This window comes from Saccoglossus kowalevskii, chromosome 14 (assembly GCF_978046115.1).
Source record: "Saccoglossus kowalevskii chromosome 14, keSacKowa6.1, whole genome shotgun sequence".
In the NCBI taxonomy this organism is placed as follows: Eukaryota; Metazoa; Hemichordata; class Enteropneusta; family Harrimaniidae; genus Saccoglossus; species Saccoglossus kowalevskii.
This window is the reverse complement of record NC_140654.1, coordinates 6,418,298-6,443,127: the sequence shown is the minus strand read 5'-3', so window position 1 is coordinate 6,443,127 and position 24,830 is coordinate 6,418,298. Positions and strand designations below refer to the sequence as shown.

At 36.0% G+C, this 24,830-nt stretch overlaps 1 protein-coding gene and 1 long non-coding RNA gene across 2 annotated transcripts; one reads left to right on the top strand and one right to left on the bottom strand.

Annotated features, from left to right (window-relative positions):
• Window positions 1-940: 940 nt before the first annotated feature.
• LOC146734414 (uncharacterized) lies at window positions 941-1,776 on the bottom strand. The gene is made up of 2 exons (XR_014931487.1): window positions 1,612-1,776; window positions 941-1,119 (listed from the first exon to the last, which is right to left on the bottom strand). It is a non-coding gene; the product is annotated as an uncharacterized LOC146734414 (long non-coding RNA).
• Window positions 1,777-6,770: 4,994 nt separating this feature from the next.
• LOC100372082 (von Willebrand factor-like) lies at window positions 6,771-24,234 on the top strand. Its single transcript, XM_085508247.1, has 14 exons — window positions 6,771-6,911; window positions 7,429-7,490; window positions 8,567-8,665; window positions 9,398-9,940; window positions 10,377-10,534; window positions 19,688-19,844; window positions 20,069-20,300; window positions 20,779-20,828; window positions 21,110-21,438; window positions 21,909-22,053; window positions 22,319-22,492; window positions 22,741-22,905; window positions 23,258-23,495; window positions 23,940-24,234. The coding sequence occupies exons 1-14, from the start codon at window positions 6,829-6,831 to the stop codon at window positions 24,232-24,234; spliced, it is 2,730 nt and encodes a 909-aa protein (XP_085364373.1). The 5' UTR covers window positions 6,771-6,828.
• The last annotated feature ends 596 nt before the right edge of the window (window positions 24,235-24,830 follow it).

The following is a 24,830-nucleotide window of genomic DNA, read 5'->3' as shown; positions in this document are numbered from 1 at the left end:
GCAGAAACGGATGTGATACTTTTCAGTTTCTGTTTTATCCCATGTAGTAGGTTTGAGAAGGACACCCCAAATTTCTCCTGCATATGTTAGGATTGGTAATTGGGTCATATTTAACAGGTTTAATTTAATATTAATATTATTTGTATTATGTAAATATAGTTGTGATTGTATACATTGTGCTTTGTATGCCTTATCTGCTAGTCTATCAGCTATAGTTACAATATTACTATTTGACTTAAAAATTACTCCTAGGTACGTGTATTGTTCTTTGACTTCTATTTCTTCTTTTCCATAGGTGAATTTTTGTGATAATATTTTACACCAGTTTTTCCTGAATATGACAATTTTTGTTTTTGATGTGTTGACTTGTAGCCCCCAACTAACTGTATATGTATGAAGGTAATTTTAATAGTGCATTTTGTAGCCCTACCTTTGTAGTAGACAATAATACAATGTCATCTGCATATTGTAGACAGTTAATATATTTACCATCTAAGTCTGGTGCTGGCATTTCAATATTTGACAGTCCTTCAATAAAGTCATTCATAAAGATGTTAAACAATGTGTTTCCAGCGGGTAGTACCCCCTAGTATAACACCGAACACCCAGTTGTCGGCACCGAATCCAACCTACGATACTACTAGTACTACCCGAGCCAATCTGATTAAAATCTGATGTAGTGTACGGGCTTTAATTATTTTGACTATAAACTTATTTTAATTTTAATTTTTATTATATTTGTTATTAATTTTGAGATTTTTTTTTTAATTCCGCCCTACCTACATCTGATCCGACGCCTATGTAAGTCCCGTTCAAATCTCGCGTAAGTAACAGCCAATCACAGCCCCCCTTTTATACAGGCTGTCGGTTGCTTACTTTTCAGTGTATACGGGCAATCTTTCTGTACATTATATTTGCCCACTAGAATAAACCATTAATAGAAAATTGCTAGTATATTTTTATTTGCAAAAGAAATTCCACGGCATTTTACAATTTTTCTCATTACATTGAATATTTTTTTCACTTCCAACAAATGTGTACACTTCCAGATACATCTTCGCCAGCCAAGGTTCGTTCATTCAGTCATCGCTTCAATTTTACATCACTGAGCATAATTATCTAGAATGAAAGCAAAAAAAATAAGTAAATCGTAATGATTAGAACACTGTAAACAGCTATATAGTAAACAATGCAAACTGATTTTAAATTGTATAACGGTCACCGGCCCACGGCATCGACGCAGAAAATTGGAGCAAACAAATATTTCCTGATCAATTGCGATGTGTTCCAAATAAAAAATATTTTATTCCAGTCCAAATCAGCTCAATTACTTTAATAAAGAGTTATTGTATAATGTACAAAATGTTGATACAATTTGATGAATATTTACAGCTTCAATACCGTAGACGATTTTGGCCCGATCGTCAACAAAACATCACCCGTCTCCAGGGCAGGTGACTGGAAAAAGACACTGGTGTTCGGTCGAACTGGTGGAAACAAAATCAACACTCCCAGAATAACTATGCGGAATAACGATCTAAAGTCGAACCATTCGAGTCACAATATTAACATAAAAATGACTTTCCTTGCATTTGACAATGATAAACTTACCGAAAAGCCGTGTTATTCACGGTCGCTAACGTCGGTATAATTCGCCATTTTATTTGAGTGTGTTTGCCACCCGGTGACGTCATCATGTGCGCTATAGAAGGAGGTATGTGATTCGTTGACTAAAATCGTCGATAGTGGGTCTCGTTGAAATCTGGTTACATAGGCGTCGGATCAGATGTAGGTAGGGCGGAATGTAAAAAAAATCACAAAATCAAAGTAAAATAATGAGATAAAAGGGCATTAATAACATAAGTAATAAAAAATAAAATTAAAATAAGTTTATAGCCAAAATAATTAAAGCCCGTACACTACATCAGATTTTAATCAGATTGTACCCGAGCATATCCACGCCTTACTGTAAACGAGTACAAGTCGATAACAACCGGCGATTCTCGAAGATCGGCGGGCGAAGATGAAAGAATACGATTCCTCACGAAACGATACAGTGACAAGCTGTGCTATCGATCAAGCTCTGTTTGTGTCCGTCACTGGTGAATTCAACGTGTAGTGAATAACGTCAAATGATAATACCACAGGGAGCCCAGGAACTATAATCAACTGTAATACGCAGTCTCTATGAGCGGGGGGGGGGGTATCCTGGGCTCCCTGTGATCGAATGAGGCATTGTCGGATCAAGAGGGGCAGCTTCTCTGCGATTTACGCTCCGTATATCTTAATCGAAGCTTGGACCCCCCAATACATTTTGCTGGATCCGCCACTGGACTGGGGGGTCCTTGAAGTTTCAATAGTGGAACAGAATTTGTTTCATCGGAGCGCTTTGTTTAAACTATCTACGCCTGCATCGCTTAGGAATCAGATGGGAATCAGAAGTGACTGAATGTTTACAGTCGACACCTGTGAAACTGGGACCAGTTCAGTACCTCGTAAAACCATTTAGTGATTAGCCAAGTTGATTCGCCAAAGAACCGTTATAGGATTGTGCCACCTCAGTTCACTTGTAAACTTCTATGATTTATTAAACTCGTTCCAATTTGACGGGCATGCATATATTACATGACATTTATAGAAATAGAATAGAATAGAATAGAATAGAATAGAATAGAATAGAAAAGAATAGAATAGAATAGAATAGAATAGAATAGAATAGAAAAGAATAGAATAGAATAGAATAGAATAGAATAGAATAGAATAGAATAGAATAGAATAGAATAGAATATTTTGCTTATTTCGCTGACTGGAAAATGCGCTAAATTAAAACCCAGTGAATATGTAAAATTTAGCATAGAACACAATATCTAAATGATAAAACCGTGAATTTAAAACCCACTGAATATGCCTGAAATTTTACAGTAGTCAAAACAGGATCACGTGTTATCTGCGAAATTAACATAGTCACGCCAGGGAAATTACTAGTTCCCTAGGGAGACTAGTACATCAACTAGTGCCCGGGGATGACGTCATTCGTCACCTCATCGTGTGATTTCCAATATGTCGTCTGCTAGTTCGGTCGCTGATATCGATGGTCCGCCTCGAAAGACTGGACGATTTTAGAAGAAGAACTTGACACACTAGTAGAAAATAAAGATGCAACGAAGACGAAGGACGCAATCGGGTTTTCTAGAAGCGTCTTTACATCGTTTTGTGAAGAAATCGGGACATCGCTAGCAGACGTCGAGAAGAAGACGGCAGACGATTTATGTACGTTTCTCCGGTAATTCTACGTGCAATGTGTAATAAAACACATATTGCATGGCCTAATAGTACTATCCATACGTATCATTTCGTAAAGATGGAATAGAGATTTAGCAATACCTGCATATTTGTAAGTTATTATTCAAAGGAATTGGTATTGTCAATAATCAGCCCTTTAGTTCAGTAGCCAAAATATTGTATCGTGTTTATTGGTGACATTCTAATTATCGATATCGATTATCGACAGTATTTACAGTCACTAAGAAAACAATAAAATTTTCTATTCAGCAAAAATGATATATTGATATATATGACTGAATACGATTGTATATAACCCCCAGATGTGTTCGTTCGTACAAATATTTTAATTTTATTTTCTTATTTCTTGGTTATTTTTGGTACTTCAAATGGCGTTGGTGCATTCAGTATACAGCAGGGCGCTTCTTTGCCCATATTTGAACTGAAAATACTCTCCTTCCCCCATATGTGAACTGAAACTATTCTCCTTTACCCATAATTTCTACTGAAATATCCTCATTTGCCCATGTTCGTATTGAAAATACTCTCCACCGCCCATGTTTGAACTGAAAATGCTCTCATTCGCCAATATTTGCACTGAAAGTATCTCTCTTCGCCCATATTTGCATTCAAAATACTCTCCTTCAAGTTCACACATATGTGAATTGAAACTACTTTCCTTTGCCCATATTTTCTACTGTAAATACTTTCCTTCGCACATATTTGAACTGAAAATGTCTTCCTTCGCCCATATTTCTACTGAAAATATTCCCATTCGCCAATATTTGCATTGAAAATAATCTCCTTCGCTCATAATTAAACTGAAAATGTTCGCAAATATTTGAACTGAAAATATCTCCCTTCGCCCATATTTCTACTGAAAATATCCCCATTCGCCTATATTTTTTACTGTAAATACTGTTCTTTGCCCATATTTCTACTGAAAATATCCTCATTCGCCCATATTCGTAATTAAAATCTCTCCTTTGCCCATATTTGTTCCGAAAATATCCTCATTCGCCAATATTTGCATTGAAAGTACCTCCCTTCGCCCATATTGTACTGAAAATACTCTATTTTTCCCATATTTCTACTGAAAATATTTTCCTTCGACCATATTTGCATTCAAAATACTCTCCTTCAAGTTCGCACATATGTGAACTGAAACTACTCTCATTTGCCCATATTTTTTACTGTAAATACTCTCCTTTCTTGCCCATATTTGTACTGAAAATATCCCCATTCGCCAATATTTGCATTGAAAATACTCTCCTTCGCCTATAGGTGTATTGGAAATACGCTCCTTCGCTCGTATTTGAAGTGAAACTATTCTCTTTCGCTTATATTTGCATTGAAAATACCCTTCTTCGTCCATATCCGCGTTGAAAATATATGCATTTTATAGTCTCACTGGGTAGGACAGTATATACCGACCCAGTTTACACTAGAAATAAAATGCACTGAATATAACTAATCTCGCTCGCACGGTTTCGCACTCGTTCAAAAATCCTTCTCTCCATGAATATAAATTAGCCAACGACACCGGTCGGCGTCTCAAAATATGTTGGCACAAATTAATAACCATATCCTTAATAGTAATGATCGACATTTCTAAAATTCAACATGGTGCTTTGTTCCGCACTGGAGTCATTGGTCAGGAATCTAATAACCCAATAACCATCTCGCAATTATGTTAATTAGATTGATTGGGTGTTGTATGGATGACATGCAGAAATACAACAATTATTAGGTTCTTATCTGAAAAACATTTTTTGTTATTGCAGATTTTTTCTTTGTGGTATTCACTAACTAATTAACAAATAGATTTATCCCAAAAAATATGGGAGTGAAAAAGAAAAATACTTTGATACGTTTTATTTGATTTTATCTGTACTAGTACATCGTTTCTGTGTTAGTTATGTGATACATACATTGTATATGTTTTTTTATTCGTTATGACATCGTTATTGTACAAGCTTGGCGATCACCACCACCATTTCTTTATACAATGTCTGCATCTCTCGATCCGTTTATACATTTGAAATTAATTAATCCAAGACACTGACAGTATCATTCAACAGCTTATCACAGGTTATATACCGGTATGATATTACCGTCCATTGTCTACTTTTGGTGCACGATGTTTGTTGAGAATGGCACAGAGCTGACAGTGTCGCCGTTTCCACGGCATATAATATCAGCTTCTGGATGGTTGGACTGTTCAACTTGAATGCTTGCAGTATAAAATACTTGTACGTATTAGAAACGCCACAAATAGCGTGATTTTACAGATATATAAACCCACTGAAAGATCGGTGTTATGTTAGATGCAACCTTCATGTGGTCATGTCACGTGACTGAAACGTAAATGAATAATTTAATGAAGATTCAAATGAAGAAAGAAATGACCCAATTTCAGTTTTTGGAAAATGTAGAACAAAACAATAAGAAACATAACAGTCACAGTGTATTCTTTTCTAAATGTTTATTTTTGAATTTCCATCAACAAATTTCGTGTGTTTTTCAAATTCAGATAGTGAAATCCCTAGAACGTGTAAATTTACCAAAAATAGCTGACTCCCCGCGGAGTTGTACTCATTTAACTGATGTCAGTATTAGTTGCTGCGTAAAATTTTTAAATGGTCATAAAATCTTTAAATTTTTTGATGTCCAGTAAAATGTAGATGATTTGTATGTATCTAAATATGTTTTAACATTATTTCACGTTTGACTGTGTAATTTAATAATAATTTTAAATGCACGCATTATGGAAATTTAGTCACAATAACAGTGTGGTTTGGTAATATTGACCATTGAGTTATGTATGTTCCATTTATGATAAAGCTCTGAAATGATGTTCATAGAATAATACGATATACCTGTGGATTGTATGAAGTATAAAAATCATTTTGATTAAAGGGCGGCAGTCATCGAGCCGCGCCCTGTTCGATATGGGACTCATAGCGACGTACACAACGCATGTAAAATACATTTTGTGTTTACTTGAAAATCGAACACGCGCTGCGCGACGACCACCGCGCTTTAGCATTTGCCAACACACTTTACTAATTCCTTCAGTTAATCCATTATACTTGTCTCTGCGGCGCTGTTTTGTCAACATACTAGTACTAGTAGTCGTCAGAGCGTTTGTGTTGACTGCGTTCACCGTTGGTGGCGTTCTCCTAGAACCTTGAACTGTTCGTTGACAAATATGACACTGTTTCCTATACTATTTTTGATGTATCTACGATTTTTTTTTCAAATACACCATACAGGAGACTATATATAGATATGAAAACGTCGTGAAACAGTTCCAGGGAACATTTATCTGAACGTGCCACAACAAAGTAAGTAATTTCGCATTGTTGTGCATCTATCACTGATTCTCCAATCGGTAGAAAGCACGACAGGTGTTATTGTCGCCGAACCAAACAGCGTTGCCAATGGCATCAGATAAAAGCACGGTAATTTATTCTAATTGCAAATGCACAATTACTGACGCGTTGTCACCACGTGGCAGTATTCGTTACAGGTTGCCGGTGCAACATGTCTTTCTATCGACTGTTACGCTTTACAATATCTGTAATAATATTGTTTGACATTACTGCGTCTTTGGACCTTTCCCAAATGTGAGTAATTTCCTCAGCGTTTCATGCAATAATAAATTTGTTCTAAACACTGAACAGAACGGAACTGTTCAGCAATCTTAGTTCGGATATCGAAACTTTCAGGTTGTTGGCAAAGTTGAATCAATGCAGTTGCACATGTGAACGTCGAAAAAAATACATTCCTCGCCCGAAACATCACGTCTGTTAAAAATTGTCGGCGATTTGCGTATGCAGTACGTGTCTTAGTTTGGACACTCCACCTACTGCATGGTGAAATTTCTGCAGCACACTGCTATTCGACGTATTTTGACAATTTTCTTGTGACAAGTTGAATTACGCATTCCTGTATGAAAACATTACGGTTTCAATTCGGTTGCATTTCACTTTCAAATTGAAAGTTGAAAGCTACACTGTTAGTTAGGGTACACAAATAAAGGGGACAGTAAAAAGTAAGTCTTTTCAATTAATCGGCTTTTTGTTGCAACTATCCCTTGCCATTGAATCTTTAATGGATGTATGATATAATTATTTGTTTCAGTAACGAAGATGCGCTTATAAATGAACTTGGAACTCTACGAAAAAGACATTACAACCTGCAAAGTAAGACCGCGTCATGAATTTCAACGTACAACAAAGTTGAACAACCAAAATTTGACGGAGTATGTCGATGTGGTCTCAAGTGGGCCCCGAAATATACACGTGTACCATGTATTCTATGTGGAATCCCACACTTGTATTGGAAGGACATTTTACAATGGCGATTTCATTCTTGTGTATTGAAACACGCTTTCGATATTTAACATTTTCATCTGGAGTCTACTTTGGGTTGTTGGTGCCAACTGCAGTACACTGTAACCTCAATATAATGAACACCGTTATAATGAATTTCCTGATATAATGAACACGTTGCGTGTCTCCTGTTCACAACAAACCCAATGTAGGGCTAATCTGCACTGGCTCGGAAGGTTGTAAATGATCAGCTAGTTTGAATTTGCATAACAATACTGACAATGAACGTGCATTCAACGCCACAAGTTTTTTTGTTTTTTTAGCCAATCAGAATTCATCTTCCGAGCCAGTGCAGATCAGCCGCCAATGTATTATGTGCTTCATTATAACATTTCACTATAACAAACTAATAGGTGATTTTCCGTACAATTGCGAGATCTCGCGAGATGCATGAAAGACGCGCGTCTGCCGCAAAAATCGAACGATTTGATTTTGAACTCGAATTTCTTTGTTTCGTAGCTCACATCGACCGGCCGATCTTCGACAGAGGAATAATATTGCTTCCGAATACCCTCACTTAATCGAAATTGCCTATCATCAAATGTGGACAGCACATTATTAAGCATGGAAATGTCCCCAAAATACTTTCGCGTTTGTCGAATCCCACGCGATGTTTGACGCCACTACGACGCTATGACCTTTGTTTGTCCTGTTTTTACGTTCGATTTCACGCATAACGCGTGATTCTCGCAGTGAACGGAAAATGGTCTATTGTATGTCCCCAAAGAGTTCGTTATAACGAAGCTACAGCTACATATTTACTTCCCAAGTGTTATGAAGGTTTTAAAGACGAATAGACCATGCGAATATAATTTTTCGGGCAAATAATTAATGGAATTGGATCTAAACTCGTTAATTTGCCGCATAACTGTTTTTTTTTTATTCAGACCCCGACATTATTCTTCCACGACTCCGAGCGATCAATTTTGGTCCTTCATACGGACTGGTAACGCAAGCGCCATTTCTACCAACAACTGCACAGCCAGGTAATGCGCTATTCAATTAAATTATTAGACATCCGTTTAGTAGAAATTCATATCACTCGCTGCTATTGGTATATATTATGATACACGATGAATATATTTGGTGTTAAAATAGATCATAACGTGTTTTAAAACCTGTATCCATTCACGCATTTTGTTTGAATGGTGTGAATATTCAGATTGAGCTATTCGAAACTACATTTCCAATTTTTAACATCACATAAACTGTTTAAAAAATGATCTTGTCTGAACGTGTGCTCTAAATAACAACTTTAGATATCAAAGTTGCCTGTTTTATACATTTGATAAATGACACAACTAAACGAAACGTAAATCACATTGGTTTGCATCTCCAGAAACGTACGTTTCTGTGCAGAAAGGGCTCATAATTGTGCAAATGTCCAATCAAAGTGGTGTGAAAATTTGAATAGTTAGTCAGACGTGTCGTTCTTGGTATATTATCTTAACATTCATCTTGCCATTCATATTTATCATGGATAATATAGTTCTGTTTGTAATGACAATCGAATTCTCGTGCTTGGAAATTTGAAATGGATATATGACGTCATTATTGAATACTGATATTCTACGACTGGTTTAATTTTTCAACTACGTGCTCTCGCTTGCTTAGTTGTTGGAAACTCTGCATATGCAGTGACTAGCCAGTATTTTTTATTTCTTTTGAATATGTCGAGAAGACAAACTAACAACGTATTTTTTAAATCTTTCATGCAGCTGCAAATCCTACCTCTGATTACTGTGCGTCATGGGGACAAGATTCGTATCGTACTTTTGATGGCCACGTATATTCCTTCGATGGAGTGTGTACATATATCCTAGCTGCAGACTGTTTCAGTAATACCTTCCAGATTCTAGTCACCAACGACAGAGAATGTTCTCCTCCTTACTCGCAGTGCGATCGTTCCGTCACCGTTGTCTTAGGATCCGAACAGAAACTTGAACTTTACCGCGGAGACGATGCCGCAGCAGTGAAGCTAGATGGCATACGACTACATCTGCCAATTCATATCAATGGTTTCATAATAGAGGTAGTGTCCAATTTCATCCTCCTGAGAAGTAATCTTGGTTTTAAACTGATTTGGGATAGCCAGGAAAGCATTTATCTTGAACTCGTTAGTGGTGATCTACAGGGCAAAATGTGTGGTCTATGTGGAACGGCTAATGGTAACCAGTTGGATGATCTCACAACATCAGACGAAAGAATTTTAAATTTTGGCCAGGAACATGCCTTTGGTCTGTCTTGGAAGGCGCCGGATCGTAAGTTAATACTTGATAAAACCTTCTGAATAATTATGCAACTTTAACACGTAGTCTCTCTGGTTCGAACTAAAACGATCTGAAAGGATGTTCTTTATACATGGTGTAAACAATATTGCACTTGATCGCGTGTTTACATGTTGTCTAGTTATGACACCAGTTCGGGTAGAGTTCTTTAGGGCCCCTCGCCCATGACCATTATACTAACCTTGCCCACCATGCAGAGTGCCCCTCCCAAGTTCAATTGTATATTCTCTTCGGGATAGTTATTTGGAGGGGCATATTACATTGCATTGGGATATGTAGTGTTATAGTCCACGTTAGGGGTAAAACAATTGTTTTACTTGTATTAAAAATTCAACCTTAGCTGTTAGTATTTCTGAGTTGACCACTTCTTTTCGAAATATGTACATTTCTAATGCCGTTTTTGCAACAGGAACATGTCCTGATATCCCACCATCTGGCCCACGATGCACGCAAGTGTTCGTTTCATCAGAATACCAGTCTCAATATTCAGAATTTATTGAGCTCCAGAACTACGTCAGAGGTGTCTGTAATCTACTGCAAGGCAATCTCTTCAGCGATTGCCACCATGTACGTATATAAAGTCATTGTTACACATTTTAATCTTCTACCGTATTGCATTCGACAGTATTTTTAATTTGCAAAGAAACTCCATCTCTAGTGCATGGAACGATATAATGTATATTTACAGGGACACTCTTGCCTGTTCTTATGCGCCAGTTGTCTTCCATGCGTCGAAGCTTGTACTGCATGCAATGTACAGTTGTATCACTTTTCATCCTCTATATTCAACTTTTCATCGTAATACATGTAGCCTACAATTTTGAATCCACAAGCGATTACGTGTAAAGTATGGCATCATAGAATCCGTTGTGAAAACTTGAAATATAGTTTCCTCAAGTTTTCGTAAGAACGACTTTAGAACATAATGGCATACAGTATCAACGATGACAATGTTAATTTTTTCAACCAAAATACATTCATCGCTTCTAAGTACATTTCATACAATTTTTATCGATGAGTATCTTTATACAGAAACAGCGTCCGGATTACTTTCGGAAATTCCGTCGCGTTTCGGAAAGTTTTAATTTTCAAAACTTTTGAATATTTATTTGTGCTTTTAGGTTAGTGAGGAGGTTATAATAATTTTTCATTTCACTTTAACACTGTTTTTTTCACCCCTCAGACCCCTTTAAAAAGTCACTTCTGGCCATTATAATGGCCACTATTTTCTTAATGGCCAAAATATTGACCAGTGTTTTTTAAATGGTGGTTTTAATGACCCATGTTTGTTATACTGGTCAGAATAATTACAATTGCTGGATGGTGGAGTTGATGACATTTTTTTTTGATGGGCAGTATAATGGTCATTTTATTTGTCATTATATACATAACATGACCAGTATTTTTGTTCATGTCACTAATATAATGGTCCAGAAAAAAACCTACCTCGTGTGAGTCAATATACGTGTGGGAATTTATTTTTTCCAAGTTTCACTGGCGCTTGCAAGTACACTTAAATGAAATTTCGCGAATAATACCTCGATCCCCAGTGAAATTTTATAGTAACGCTGATGCCAGTGACTGCTGGTGGACTACATAACCTAAAGAGTATTTATATGGTGTTGAATCATAGGACGATTGCAGTACTGCAACTGGCACATCGAGGTATGAATTTGTAATTATTTTACAATGACTTCAATACAATATTAGATACTTTTGTTGTTCATGTAGCAGTCTTTTGGGGGCTTTCGTTTTTTGTTTTTCAAAAATTATATTAATTACAAAACACTGGCATTTGCTTTATGTACTATCATACCTATTTTTTTTTAAAAAAATAAATGCGAAAGTTTTTGTTCAGTCGTGGCTCACTGTGTAAGTACTGTTTAATTATCATTCATACTTGTCAAATAACAAGCTCAAGTAGGTGTTAATGAGGATTAGCTCCTATGTTTGTTAATACAAGAAAAGATAAACAAAGGTTATTTCCAACTCCTGAAATCTGCAAAAAACATCAACGTAAACACAGTCCCTCTATTTAGAGGGACTGTGACGTAAATTTGTTTCCATTCATGGCAATGTTTTTAAAATTATTAATATAATTTAACTGACTGCAAAATGTTTTTTTTTTTTAATTTTCAAAGATTATGTATATTGTTGTTTTTTTCTCTTTAGATAATACCAGCAATATTGGGAAGTCTAATTTAGTAACCATGTATGAAATATATATATTAGCCCATAACGTCAAATACCATACAGAATCCCTTTTTCCTGTAAACAAGTATAGATGATGTATGCCCAGTGTGCAACAGTTCATTTTCTTTACACACACAAAAAAACTCCCATACTCAAAATAACTTTTAATTTAGCATGGATTTAAACTAAATTTCAATTAAATCTAATATTCTTTGCCCATCTTTGAGCCTAATTTGATTTGAATGAGTTCTAGAGATCAATATAAAAGATGTGAACCTTAATGTATGCGCCTAAGGAAGGAATACACAGAAGACACTTATTAGTAGTATTCACACAGAGCTCTTTAGCAACGGCTAAGAGGTCCAATACCTTAGCTTGTGCTAGAAAAAATGTGCATGAACACAGGCTAATAAATACTAAGTACAGAGTAAATCTGGTCAGTCCAAAGCCCCTTAGCACAGGCAAAACAAAACATGCATAAGCGCTTAGCTCGGCTAAAAAAACAATTGTATTCAATGTTCATTTAGGAGATAAACTACTATATTCATAACTTTTTATTTCGGTTTGCCATTTCCTGCATGACAATCAACGTTAACACATATAGAGAGATTTATTCAAGAAAAAAATAAACTAATGATGAGACTCTGTGCTACTTCCTGTTATTCTGCAATTTGCACTTTCTGAATTTGCTTTGGTATTGTTTTATAACTGTAGAACTAACCTTCCTTGTTCCTCTAACCATGGAACCATGTTTATAGTTCCATGCACTAACTGAGCAATCAGTTAAGATTTTGCCTATTCTTAATAAGTTTGGGCGTTCCTTACCCCGTGCTAACCATCGTTTCCTTCTGTGCTTGAACTCAAACATACGAGATTAGCTTAAATCTTAGCCCGTACATTGTGTAGCATGAACACTACTGTTGAAAATCCAGGGGGCAAATGGGTGAAAATTAAACAAATTATAATGAAGGTGTAATATGCAGTCAGTAAAAGTCTTGGGCGTTTCTGGGTCAGCCAAATTGATCATGGATACTCTGGCTCAACTTGGACAAAAAAAAAATTAGTCTATATAACGGGAACAGGGGCATGCTACTGTGGGTATCCCTTTCAAAAAACCTTAGTTATAATCCTCTACCAAATTAACACCTTAGAGAAACTGATAATAAATCTAGGTCAACACCACTGTTGTATCCTTTCCTGTTTCATAAGCCAAGCATGGCTGCCAGGGTGTAGCTACACAAAATGAGACAATTTTGTGGTTGGAATATAATCAGAAAAATTAAATTTGATCAAAACTGAATGGTCAATTCTATTGATGCGAGTGAAACTAAAAATTAACAGCTTTTATCCCACTATGAAATCAGGAAAGGGAAACAAAAATGGTAAGTTTTCTCTGCAAGGAAACAAAACTGCCTAAAAGTAAACAATGACCTGTCAAAATTTGTGTAATTATAACAAGTGGATTTTTCATCATATTTAGAACAGATAGCTTAGTGCACTCGTTATACACTGACCAATGGGAATACTAGTAAACACTGTTTCAGATGTATAAATCTTCTAGGGAGGTTATAACCCACATTGCACATAGGAAACTGGATTTTCTTTTGTTACGGACAGAAGTTGCATGTCACTGTTTTCCAAGGTCTATGCTTAAATCATAAACATCTGAATAGCATTGCATCATTTTTCAAACTAAACTGTTTTTATACTTTTAATATCATTTTCTTGATTTTGAAAAAAATATAGAAACAATATTACACTTACCATAATTACTCTATTAGCAGCACATGCGCTTAAGTAAATTACAGGAATCTTCAATGGTCGAAATAAGTAATATTTCCATGATTTAGTATCCACAAATGTAATTTTAGAGCAATTTTAGGTATTGTATTGGATCATAATTAAAATACAATTATTTATTTTGTGAAAGTACCAGGGGATCGATGAAGTTGTACATTCATGGTGGCATTCCCATTGTGGAGGGACTCTATAATTTTGTATGTACACAGTATCCTATTTTGACAGACAAAATCATGCAGCTGCCTTGTTACATAACATTCTTTTGTCTCTTGTCTTGTAGGAAGTTAAATCCCCCTATTGTTCTCAGAAATTAGGTTCCCAAGTACAGCAATGTACTGTCCTAGTCTCTCAAGAGACGAACTGTGTGTATATATGGCACAACCCCTTAATACATTCTGTTAGTTAAACGATTTGATTTTATTCTGTTGTCTAGATGCACGTTTTCGATATTTATATGTTTTCAATCAGAATGTACCGGGTATCATTTTTTTGGAAGTATATCTGAGTTACAAAGGGAAGAAATTAACATATCACAAGATGTCATTTTATCGACATTGCTATTTGTGAGGATAGAAATATGCCAGCATACAGACACCCCAAACATGTTTCCAACATTTGTTACAAAGTGTAAAAATAACTGGTCATTGTATACTAATAGCAAACTGAATTATTTTTTGCAGATGACAATTTAAAAAAAGTAAATAACTATATATATGGGACGTGAGAAGTTGAAGAACCAGAATTTATGGACGATAAGGGAAGAAAAAAGTTTAACCAGTATTGATGGATGCAATGGTTTAGCATTTACATGTTTATCAGTTTTACGCTTGCACACATATTTTGAAAGTTCCAAGTGTGTATAGTCACTGTACATTGATTTTCCATATTATTGAAAAAATCCTGCAGAGATCAATAATAGGAAAAAATTTGACATGCCTAAATCTTAGAGAAAAAATATTTTACACTAGAAAAAGAATAGCACAATAACGATGAGGAGAAAAATATTTTGCACAGCCCCCTCCTTAAGCTAACCACCTCACAAAAAAACTTGATAAATATCTGGAGGAGTATGACATTGCAAACCTAAAATACTATTACCCACTAAAACAGTCTTTATGGCTGTGCACTACATCAAGATTTTTTAAAAACAAAACAAAACATGGCATAATTTTAATATTGCTTACATATACTTGTTTTGTCTAATGTTTTCATTAATTATTCAATTTCTGTACTTCATGTGTTTGTACACTGAGCTGAACAGATGATGTTTTGAAGCAATGTTTTAATCCCCTCCCTCCCCCATACGACTTTTTTTACTTTGCAAAGCTGTACCTCTCTGATCATTAGTTGTTTATGCATAGACGGTCTTTGGTTATAAATTATTTACTTTCCAGTCATTTTTGAAGCGTAAGTCTTTGTCATACTTTCGGCTGTGGTGACTTCCTGTCACTATGCTTTTGTTTCCCTTTGGTTAGCTAAACATATGAACGCTTGTTAAAAATCACACTTGGAAGTAAGAGTTTCCAATGGAATAGCAAGCAATCTAATCTATTCCTGAAATTGTTAATTATATATAGTGTTATCTGGAAAAGTAAAACTAAAGTTCTAGAAATGTGTTATTCAGTTCAAAAAATAAACTGGCTGCATGCAGAATCTTAGAAACAATTGCATGTACATGTAGGAATGGACGGATGTTGCAGAAGTTTGGGCCTGGACATTCCAGTCGCATTTTTAAAATTATTTTAAATAATGTACGTATTCTTAAACTGTTACATGAGAGGGGGCAGAGCACGAAATAATATTTTCCTTTTGGAAACTATACAAAGATGCGTGTTCCAGTTCAGTAATTCAATACCTTTGATGAGCCATTTTTAATAGCACACTAAGGGCTAGATTTGAATAGATTCCTAGTGAGATTGGTGCATTCTTAATTCAAAAAAACTTTTACTGCTAGTAAATTATACCACAGTCACTCTACTAGAACGGTTAGGAAGCGCTATTGTTAAAAGGTGTGAACGAGCAGCTTCTGAGAACCTACGCTGGTCTCAAAACTATGACGTAATTGTCATCGGAGGGCGCTATTTTTCTCCATTATTCATTGCGTTCAATGTTGCTCGAGACGCCCGTGAATTTTTGAAATTGTGCTTTATTTTTACATCAAACTACAATCTCAACTGAACTATGACTAGGAGTGATATTGTATTTTACAGATGGGCGTTCTTTTGCCATCTTGAAGATGCTTTACTCGAGAAAATCAGTGTTTTGTTGACAGACTCTTTCTCTCGATCTCTAACAGTCTTACGGTCCGTAAAATAAACCCCTCGCTCAGTTTAGAAACAATGTTATCGCTAAAAACATTGATGTCTGCAAACCTTTACAATATTCCTTTGTCCATTCTTGCTATTTTTGTGTGTTTTTATAGTCACTTTATGGCGAAACTTTGCACGTTTTCGGCGTCTATGGAGATGGTCGCCATGTTGCTTTATTGCATGGTTTTCAATGGAAGTAATCGGACGAAAGAGATTTTTGATTGTTGTTTTCATACCCCTCCATTCGCTTTATTTGACGACTGATACAAATCCCAAATCCTAGTAGAGTGACTGTGATTATACACATGTTTGGTATAATTTATTGTAAAACATTAATATTGTTGTGACAATAGTTTTATACAAAACAGTGAAAATTTCCCAAAATCTTTGTATGTGTTGCCAGTGATATGCTAGTTTCTATTATTTAAATATAGGGAGGTAATCCATTACAAAACATCACTGATCCACAGTAGTCTGGTTTCAAGCTACACCAAGTCACAGTCCTTAGAGAGACTTTGACCAAGTGCAGGCTAAGATTTAAAGGGGAACCGCACAATCCCATGGATTGCACCAAAGAATCATGGGACACTATTGTTTGTTTACAATGTTAATCTATCTTTTGTTATCCATGATTATTTTAATCCAGAAAGTAAATTTGTTGTGAAATTAAGCTTAACTGGAAGGTGCCCCTTTAAGCTAATCCCAAATGTTTGCATATACCCAATTGTGTTCACTCACAGGGGGGCCCAACAGTTATAGCACGGGCCACAGTGTTGAGGGTCTGTGCACTGGCTAAGAACACCCAAACTGGTTTCCCAAGGGAGGCAGCAATTATGAATAAACAAACAAACAAACAAACAAATAAACAGCAATGGTACAGTGACATAACTACGCTGGTAACCGAAATAAACCAACCACCATATAGTTTTCTCCTTAAATATTTTTTTCATTCTTTTTCCATGTTTCATTGATTTATAATGCTTATTTTTTTTAATTAATATCACCATTGTTTTCAATTGTTTTTTTAAACCATTGTGGTGCTTCCGATACGAGTTTGCTGATAGTTGATAAAATGGAATTTTTGTGACATTGATTGGTACACTCAGAAGCAAAACATCACATGTGCAAATTTACATTACACCCCAAACTGCATGCGCGCGCATGCGAAACTCCAAATCTTCGACTTCTGGAGAAGTCGTCTACTAGTATCCCACGAGTCATTACTCTGTACACGCTTCCACACTGATTGGGTCGCTTTAGTAGAGCATACAACAACTCCAATTTGGTTCGCGGTCTACGACATGCACTAATAAAACTCTGCATTCTGTAACGCCGTTTTATACTGTTCCTGTGCATCCAAATAAATCGGTCAGTCTTCGCTCGCGTTCGTAAACGGCGGCTTAACAAAGCTCACCGACTGATGGCCTGGCCCTCCTAATGCGTGGACGCAATTGGGTCTAGTCAAAATGCAAACATCAACCAGTACTTCATGTAGCATGAACACTATAATAATGTTTATTCAACCTTTGTATCGGCAGCATGAAACAGTAATACATATATTTAAATTACATTCATCATTTCTTTTCTATATTGTCCAGCATTATAATACCGTGAACAAACAAACATGCCATTCACTGCTAAGTCAGCTAGCTGCACACATGGAGCTCTATGCTAGACCCCCCCCCCCAATATAACTTACTGAACCACCCAACACTGTTTTGTACACATGCAGTAGTCGTGGAATATTTTCATATATTTTTTATATTGCATTAAACCATTCATAATAGAGAAAATAGCAAAATATAAAAATGAAGCAGAGCATCATGGGTATTTTTTAGTTGATTGTCTAAGCCACTTTAAAATCACCTTCCATCGACCCTTCCACATAAACTTCTACAGTTTATGAAAAGTTACTGGTTAAGTATTTCAATGTAAAATGTTATAGTTTGGGTGTATTTGAAGACTGAACTTTAGTTTTTTGTCATTGTTAAAATGGGAATTTTGTTTGTTTGAGCTTAACCCCACTCATAAAGACAGGCTCTTTTTTCGGATTAATAACTCGCAGTTTATGTGACTTTTGGAGTAACTCCGTGACTTTTTGGAGTAACCAGCTGTTTATGTGACTTTTTTTGGTGGAAAGTCAGTTGCTGAGTATTTTCGGGGTTGCACACTGTTCGAATGTTCAGTAGTGAATGTCTTGCTTGTTTGTTCAAGGTATTATAATGCTGGACATTGTACTACTTCCTGTTCTTATAAAGGCAGAGTCACATTGTCAGTCCATTTTTATCAAGAATAATGTCACAGAATGTGCTTGTATTGATTGTCAAGTTTAGTATAGTTATATTCATAACCATTCTTATTCATAATCATAATGGTTAAATTTTCAAATAGACATCAAGTACAATGGTATTTTGGGTGATTAGCCTGGGCTCATTTTTGCACAAACTTTGTTAGCACCCGTGATAAGGGTCTAGACCGTATTTTGAAAACAGGTCATCTTCTAGGTTTAATAACCTATTGCATTACACTATATATTATAAGTCAACAGTATCAAGTGCATGATCTGTTGTGATTTTAAAAGCAAATTAACCCAAAACTTCATAAATTTTCAAGATGTATAATTCCATATTTCAAATTTTTCAAAATCTTGTATTTTATGTTTATCTACAATTGTACTGGCTTAAAATTGAAGCAAACTGAAGCGAGGGAGGAAAAAGAGAGCTGTCAATCCCCATGTGCCATTACCGGGTATATCTGTGACATGAAAAAAAATGACCATTTTATTCATGTAATGAAAAATAAAATGATCATTATAATACCCATTAACAAAATAGATTGTCACCAACTCCATCATTAAATAAAAAAAAAAACTATTATTCTGACCAGTGTAAAAATAGTGGTCAATATTTTGACCATTAAAAAAATTCTGGTTGATATTCTGGCCATTAAAAAAAATAGTGGTCATTACAATGGCCAGAAGTGACTTTTTTAAAGGGGTCTGAGGGGTGAAAAAACAGAGTTAAAGTGAAATGAAAAAATATTATAACCTCCTCACTAACCTAAAAGTATGAACTAATATTCAAAAGTTGTGAAAATTAAAACTTTCCGAAACGCGACGGAATTTCCGAAAGTAATCCAGACGCTGTTACAGATTATATATGACTTGTCCACCGTAAGTCGTATTTTAAACTACTAAAGCGATTATTTTTACTTTTCTGGGAGTATCTATACTTGTTGCAAGTTTCCCAGTAATATAATGATGCACGCTGGTAATATTCACTAAGAATGAATTTAAATGAAATAATTTTCTTAAGTGTATATAAAACAAAATTTGAAGCAGTAAATTGATATACTAGTATATGACGTGCGTTTATATGCCTGTGGCGATTCAATAACGCCAACCATTTCTGATTTAAAGGTGGTTGATCCATTACCGTACATAACCGAATGCGAGAAGGATGTCTGCTCCTGTAAATTCACCAGTACTCGTTGCATGTGCAGCACATTTGCAGCCTACGCAAGAGAATGTACGATCCAAGGCATACCATTAGATTGGAGAGGACCTGATCTATGCGGTGGGTACATAATGTTTCGCTCTCAATTTTCTTTAGGATGTACACTGCATTTTGTATTTCTAAAATTAGTACAATTTCTAGTCGGTTGTACTTTTCACGGCACGTATAACTGAACTCAATTTGCAACACACGACGTGCAAGTTTGTGGCGCATTTAATCTTTGCTGTTGTATACGAGGAAATGGGAATATATCAGACTAACTTCATATGCTATTTCCCTTACAGAACTTGAATGTCCGGTTGGAATGGTGTACGATAGCTGTGGTAGTATATGCCCACGTACGTGTCGCTCATCCATGTATATTTGCGAGGACGACCAATGTTTGGAAGGATGCCACTGTCCGCCAGGAATGTTTCTCCACAGCGGGCGATGTCTTTCACCCACAGACTGTCCCTGCGATTATCACGGCATTGATTATCCAATCGGAACAGTAATACGTTATGATTGCAATGAATGGTACGTAATTGCATTCATTGTTGAACTCTTCATTCACTTATCCACTGCTTACAGTCCTAGGTTTGGTGCGCTTCGCTCTGGTTTTCTACACATTAAGTTATATCTTAAATTCAACTTTGAATATTTTTTTGAATATATAACATTTATACAAATCAAGCCCTCCCCGGTAGATGCAAAATGTATACCATATTAATATTAGAATACAATGCCAATAAGTATGCAACCATTGGATTTAAATCTCGCACAAAATGTATATATTGTCTACAATAATATCTCCATCTATAGTCGTTCGCTTCAGACCCCCCCCCCCTGTTTAACACGTAGTAGGTAACTTTAGTCCTTGGTAATTGTGTTTATTCCATGTAATCAGGTTTAAAAACTGCATTACCTGTCATTTAGGCTGGTAGATGTATACATCAACTTGCAAATGGTTGAACAGACTACGACTAACAAGTTACATTCATTGTTCTCATTTCAGTCAATGTTTTAATGGAAAGTGGGACAAATGTACAGACATAGTTTGCGAAGGTGAGTGTATTAATTCAATGCTATATATTGCCGTACGAGACATTATTCCTAGTACTATTGAAGCAATAGGTCATGTTATATTAGTAACACTATACAAAGCATCCATTCTCTTCCACGGATATTGTTCTATCACTTGTCTACAAGTTGTACATTTCTTCATGTTCTACCCTAGTAAAAGTGGAATGGAATTAATTTCATTAATTGTTCGGAATGATTGCTGGATTCAGTTCTGGTCTATCTGCTTGGTGCTGGTTGATAACTTGAAAGTTCGTTTTTTATAGGTACCTGCACGGTGTCGGGAGACCCACACTACCGTACGTTTGATGGTCGACCATACAACTTTCTGAGCCTTAGGGAATGTTCCTACACATTAGTTATGGACTGTTTTTCATTGGAAAAATATTATCGCATTATCATGGAAGAAAGCGCCCCCTGTGGACACACTCAGGATGCATTGGATTGTTCGAAGTCTGTTATGATAGAGTTGGATGGAGATGTAGTAAAATTGAAAAGAAACCAGGAAGTGGTTGTCAACGGAGTTGAACTTGTTCATACACCATACGCCCTCAACGGAATATATATAGAAAAATTGTCGTCAATGTATTTGAAGGTACGAACTAGTATTTGTCACGTAAGCACGATTTGGGGATATGGCTTAGCAGGTGAATTACGTAATTGTATATTGAGTGGCAGGTGATAAATGGGTATTCACTGAACTGAGCTTTAAAAATGCAGTATATTGGTGACCAATATTACGATTTATCATGAAATAAGATTTCATGCTACACACAACGAAATGCACGTGTTGAAGTTCTGATTGTTAAATAAAAACGCCGCGGCACATGCAGTTTTCATCGGCAGAAAAGTTAGTGTTCTGTCAAACACAGACAATAGTACAAAACGTGTTCGTTCATGTTGCATTTGATGGATTCAGTCTTCTGCTGCCACAGGATAGTTGGAAATAAATGTGTCAAAAGTTATTCATCTAAAATAGATTTTTGTTGGTGAACGTTTTTCGTTCGTGGGTCTGTTTTATGATTGTGTACCTTATTGAGCAGTTAACTTGTGCGATTTTTGTAGGTAACGCTGTCCAATGGTATTCGTATATTCTGGGATAATCATATGCGTGTCAGGATAAAGATTAGTACGGCTCATTATAATCAGACTTGTGGTTTATGTGGAACTTTCAACAATAACCAACTAGATGATTTTTACACGCCTGATGGTAAGATTCCAAAACGTGCTTTAACAGTCTCGTTAAATTAGACTGGGTATACTTGCACCTAGTCTTCATTAGTCGTGTTCTTGTCAAATTACACGAATGTGATATTGCAAGTTTTCATGGAATCTCCATTGGCTGCCATCTTTATTGCAAATTCATAGAATGATAAAAATGAACATGTTGCGACATATCAATATGCATTGCAATGATTTTGATTTTTAAAATTAATATAACTCCGATAAATATTGCGTTCTTGATTATATTGCAGGCGACATCGAATCAACTCCTGAAGCATTTGGTAATAAATTTAAGGTCGTTGAAAATTGTCCAGATGTTTCAATTGACGATACGATGACCCCTCACCCTTGTGACCTTTACTCTCAGAGAGCAGACGTGGCAAAAGATATATGTGGAAGGCTCAAATCAGACGATACATTTTCAGGTAAGTCTATGCTTGTTTTAGTTGATGCATTATATCCTGAACACCGCATTGGAATATTTACATGATGAAATTCTCCAATCGACGTACAGTGAGTGAATTGAATGAAATAGGCAGTCTATTCAAACTTGCGTTTTGTAAGACGTATTATAGTTTTCGACACCGGCAAAAGTGTAATATCGACTAGAAAACGTTGGTCTCTAAACAATATTGTACAATTCTAAGCCATTAACGAGGGCGTTGCCTTTCAGCTTGCCATGACCAAGTGAACCCGGAGCTCTACTACGAGAACTGCAGATACGACGTGTGTAGCTGTCAGTCAGATGACTGTCACTGTGATATATTTGCCGACTATGCATACGAATGTGCCAACAGAGGTAAAGTGCTAGATTGGAGATCTTCTGTTCACGAATGCAGTAAGTAGATAATAAAGTGACCTGAACTACATGAACTTGACATTCATGTCTGTTTTTTGTAAATCAATATTTTTCTCTCCCACGTAACTTTTCTGGCCAATCTGCTCGGCAGTCTCGTGCTACGAATGGGTTTTGTTATACTATCAAATATAACATTTTAAGGTTTTTCCAATGTCTATTAAAAAACAAGTCTCTCTATATTTATGAAACGATAACTAGCAAGATGATTTTGATTGTCCTGACAAGTCGTGTGGCGGTTCTATTATGAGCATGCACAGACGTCATCAATAACTTTTGCATGTGGCAAGTGTAAATGCCTGGAGTTTAACGTATATTGTGCTTTCCCATACAGGTGCACAGTGCGATTGGGGTCTTGTATACAGGGAATGTGGTCTATCGTGCGAGACATCGTGCAACTCCTTGGCAAATGCACAATCGTGTGACGATGAATGTGTACCTGGTTGCTCGTGCCCAGTTGGCATGCTGACCGATGTGTATGGCAAGTGTATTTCGATGTCAGAATGCCCATGTGAATATTCTGGAGTTAGTTACAAACCGAATGAAATAATACGCCAAGGTTGTGATTACTGGTAAGTATTTTCTATGTACATTGCTAATCGACACGTGATCACTAACGTGCATCGCGAGAAAAAATACTAACACTATAGAACATGATTCATTGTCCCTTCATTTAAAAAGTATTGTGTACAAGTCACAAACTTGTTTGGTCTAGAGTATCGAAAAAATTTGTAAATGTATTTCTAAATAAAATTTACATCATGTCGTGAATCTAAGTATATTTAGACATCCTTTATCACATTCTGGTCACTTAAATGAATTTTATTTTCCCATATTCCAAAATGATTTACAAAGAATTTGACATTTGAACGAAAAATAAGATTCGAGATGCATCCATCTTTATTGGTGTAACTTCTTTTTCCGTATTATGAAGTAGATTAATCTGAGATTAAATCAATCGTTCAACCATACTGGTGCAACATCAAATTCAATGTTATTGTATGTTTTTCATTTAGTCAATGCATAGCTGGTGAATGGTCCTGTATGGGCGAAGAATGCGACGGAAAGGCGTGCCCAGAACACCAGGTATACACAGAGTGTCTCTCGCAGTGTCCGATGACGTGTGGCAACATGCACGAACCCCGCGAATGCTCAGCAGTCGGATGTTTCCGTGGATGTCAGTGCGACATCATGACTGTCTGGAACGGATACGAATGCATTTTCCCCATCGATTGTCCCTGCCACCATGGTGGACGAAGCTATCAGTACGGGGAGACAATACAAGTAAAATGCAACAAATGGTTCGTCTAATATTCTTGTAGTTTGACTTATCTTAATATTTACATTTGTTCTATGTGGGTCACAATTCAAAGTTCGATCATTGTAATAGATATTACTGTCATTTTGGAGTTGAATATTCAAAACTTGTAGAAAATGGAAAATTTATATTGATATATCTGTCGTTTAATTTCAGTTTCTGTGATGGTAGAAGATGGCAATGTGAAACTCGGACTTGTCCAGGTAATTATCAATGTTAATGCGATTAACTTGTCGAATGTTAGGATAACCTTCAGCAGGACATGCTGTGATGAATAAATATCCCGTTTTTATCTTTAATTCTAGATCAAATGTTTACTTTGGCGCTAAATTTAAAATGCCTCGACGTTAAGCCAAACATAGTTCCGAAAAGAATTCTTGCAAGAGTGAATCCCTTTTCATTCCCGTTCAATGCAGATTATCACTTAAGTGGTATCGCATACTGATCTTCAAATTTTCTATAATCAGCCATAAAATGTATAATATGCAGATTATTTTCACAATATTAACATTTACCAAATTTCGATCTAATTTTTAACTGTAGCGAAACGCCATAGCTATGAGGCGTTAAATCAAATTGCTATATAGCG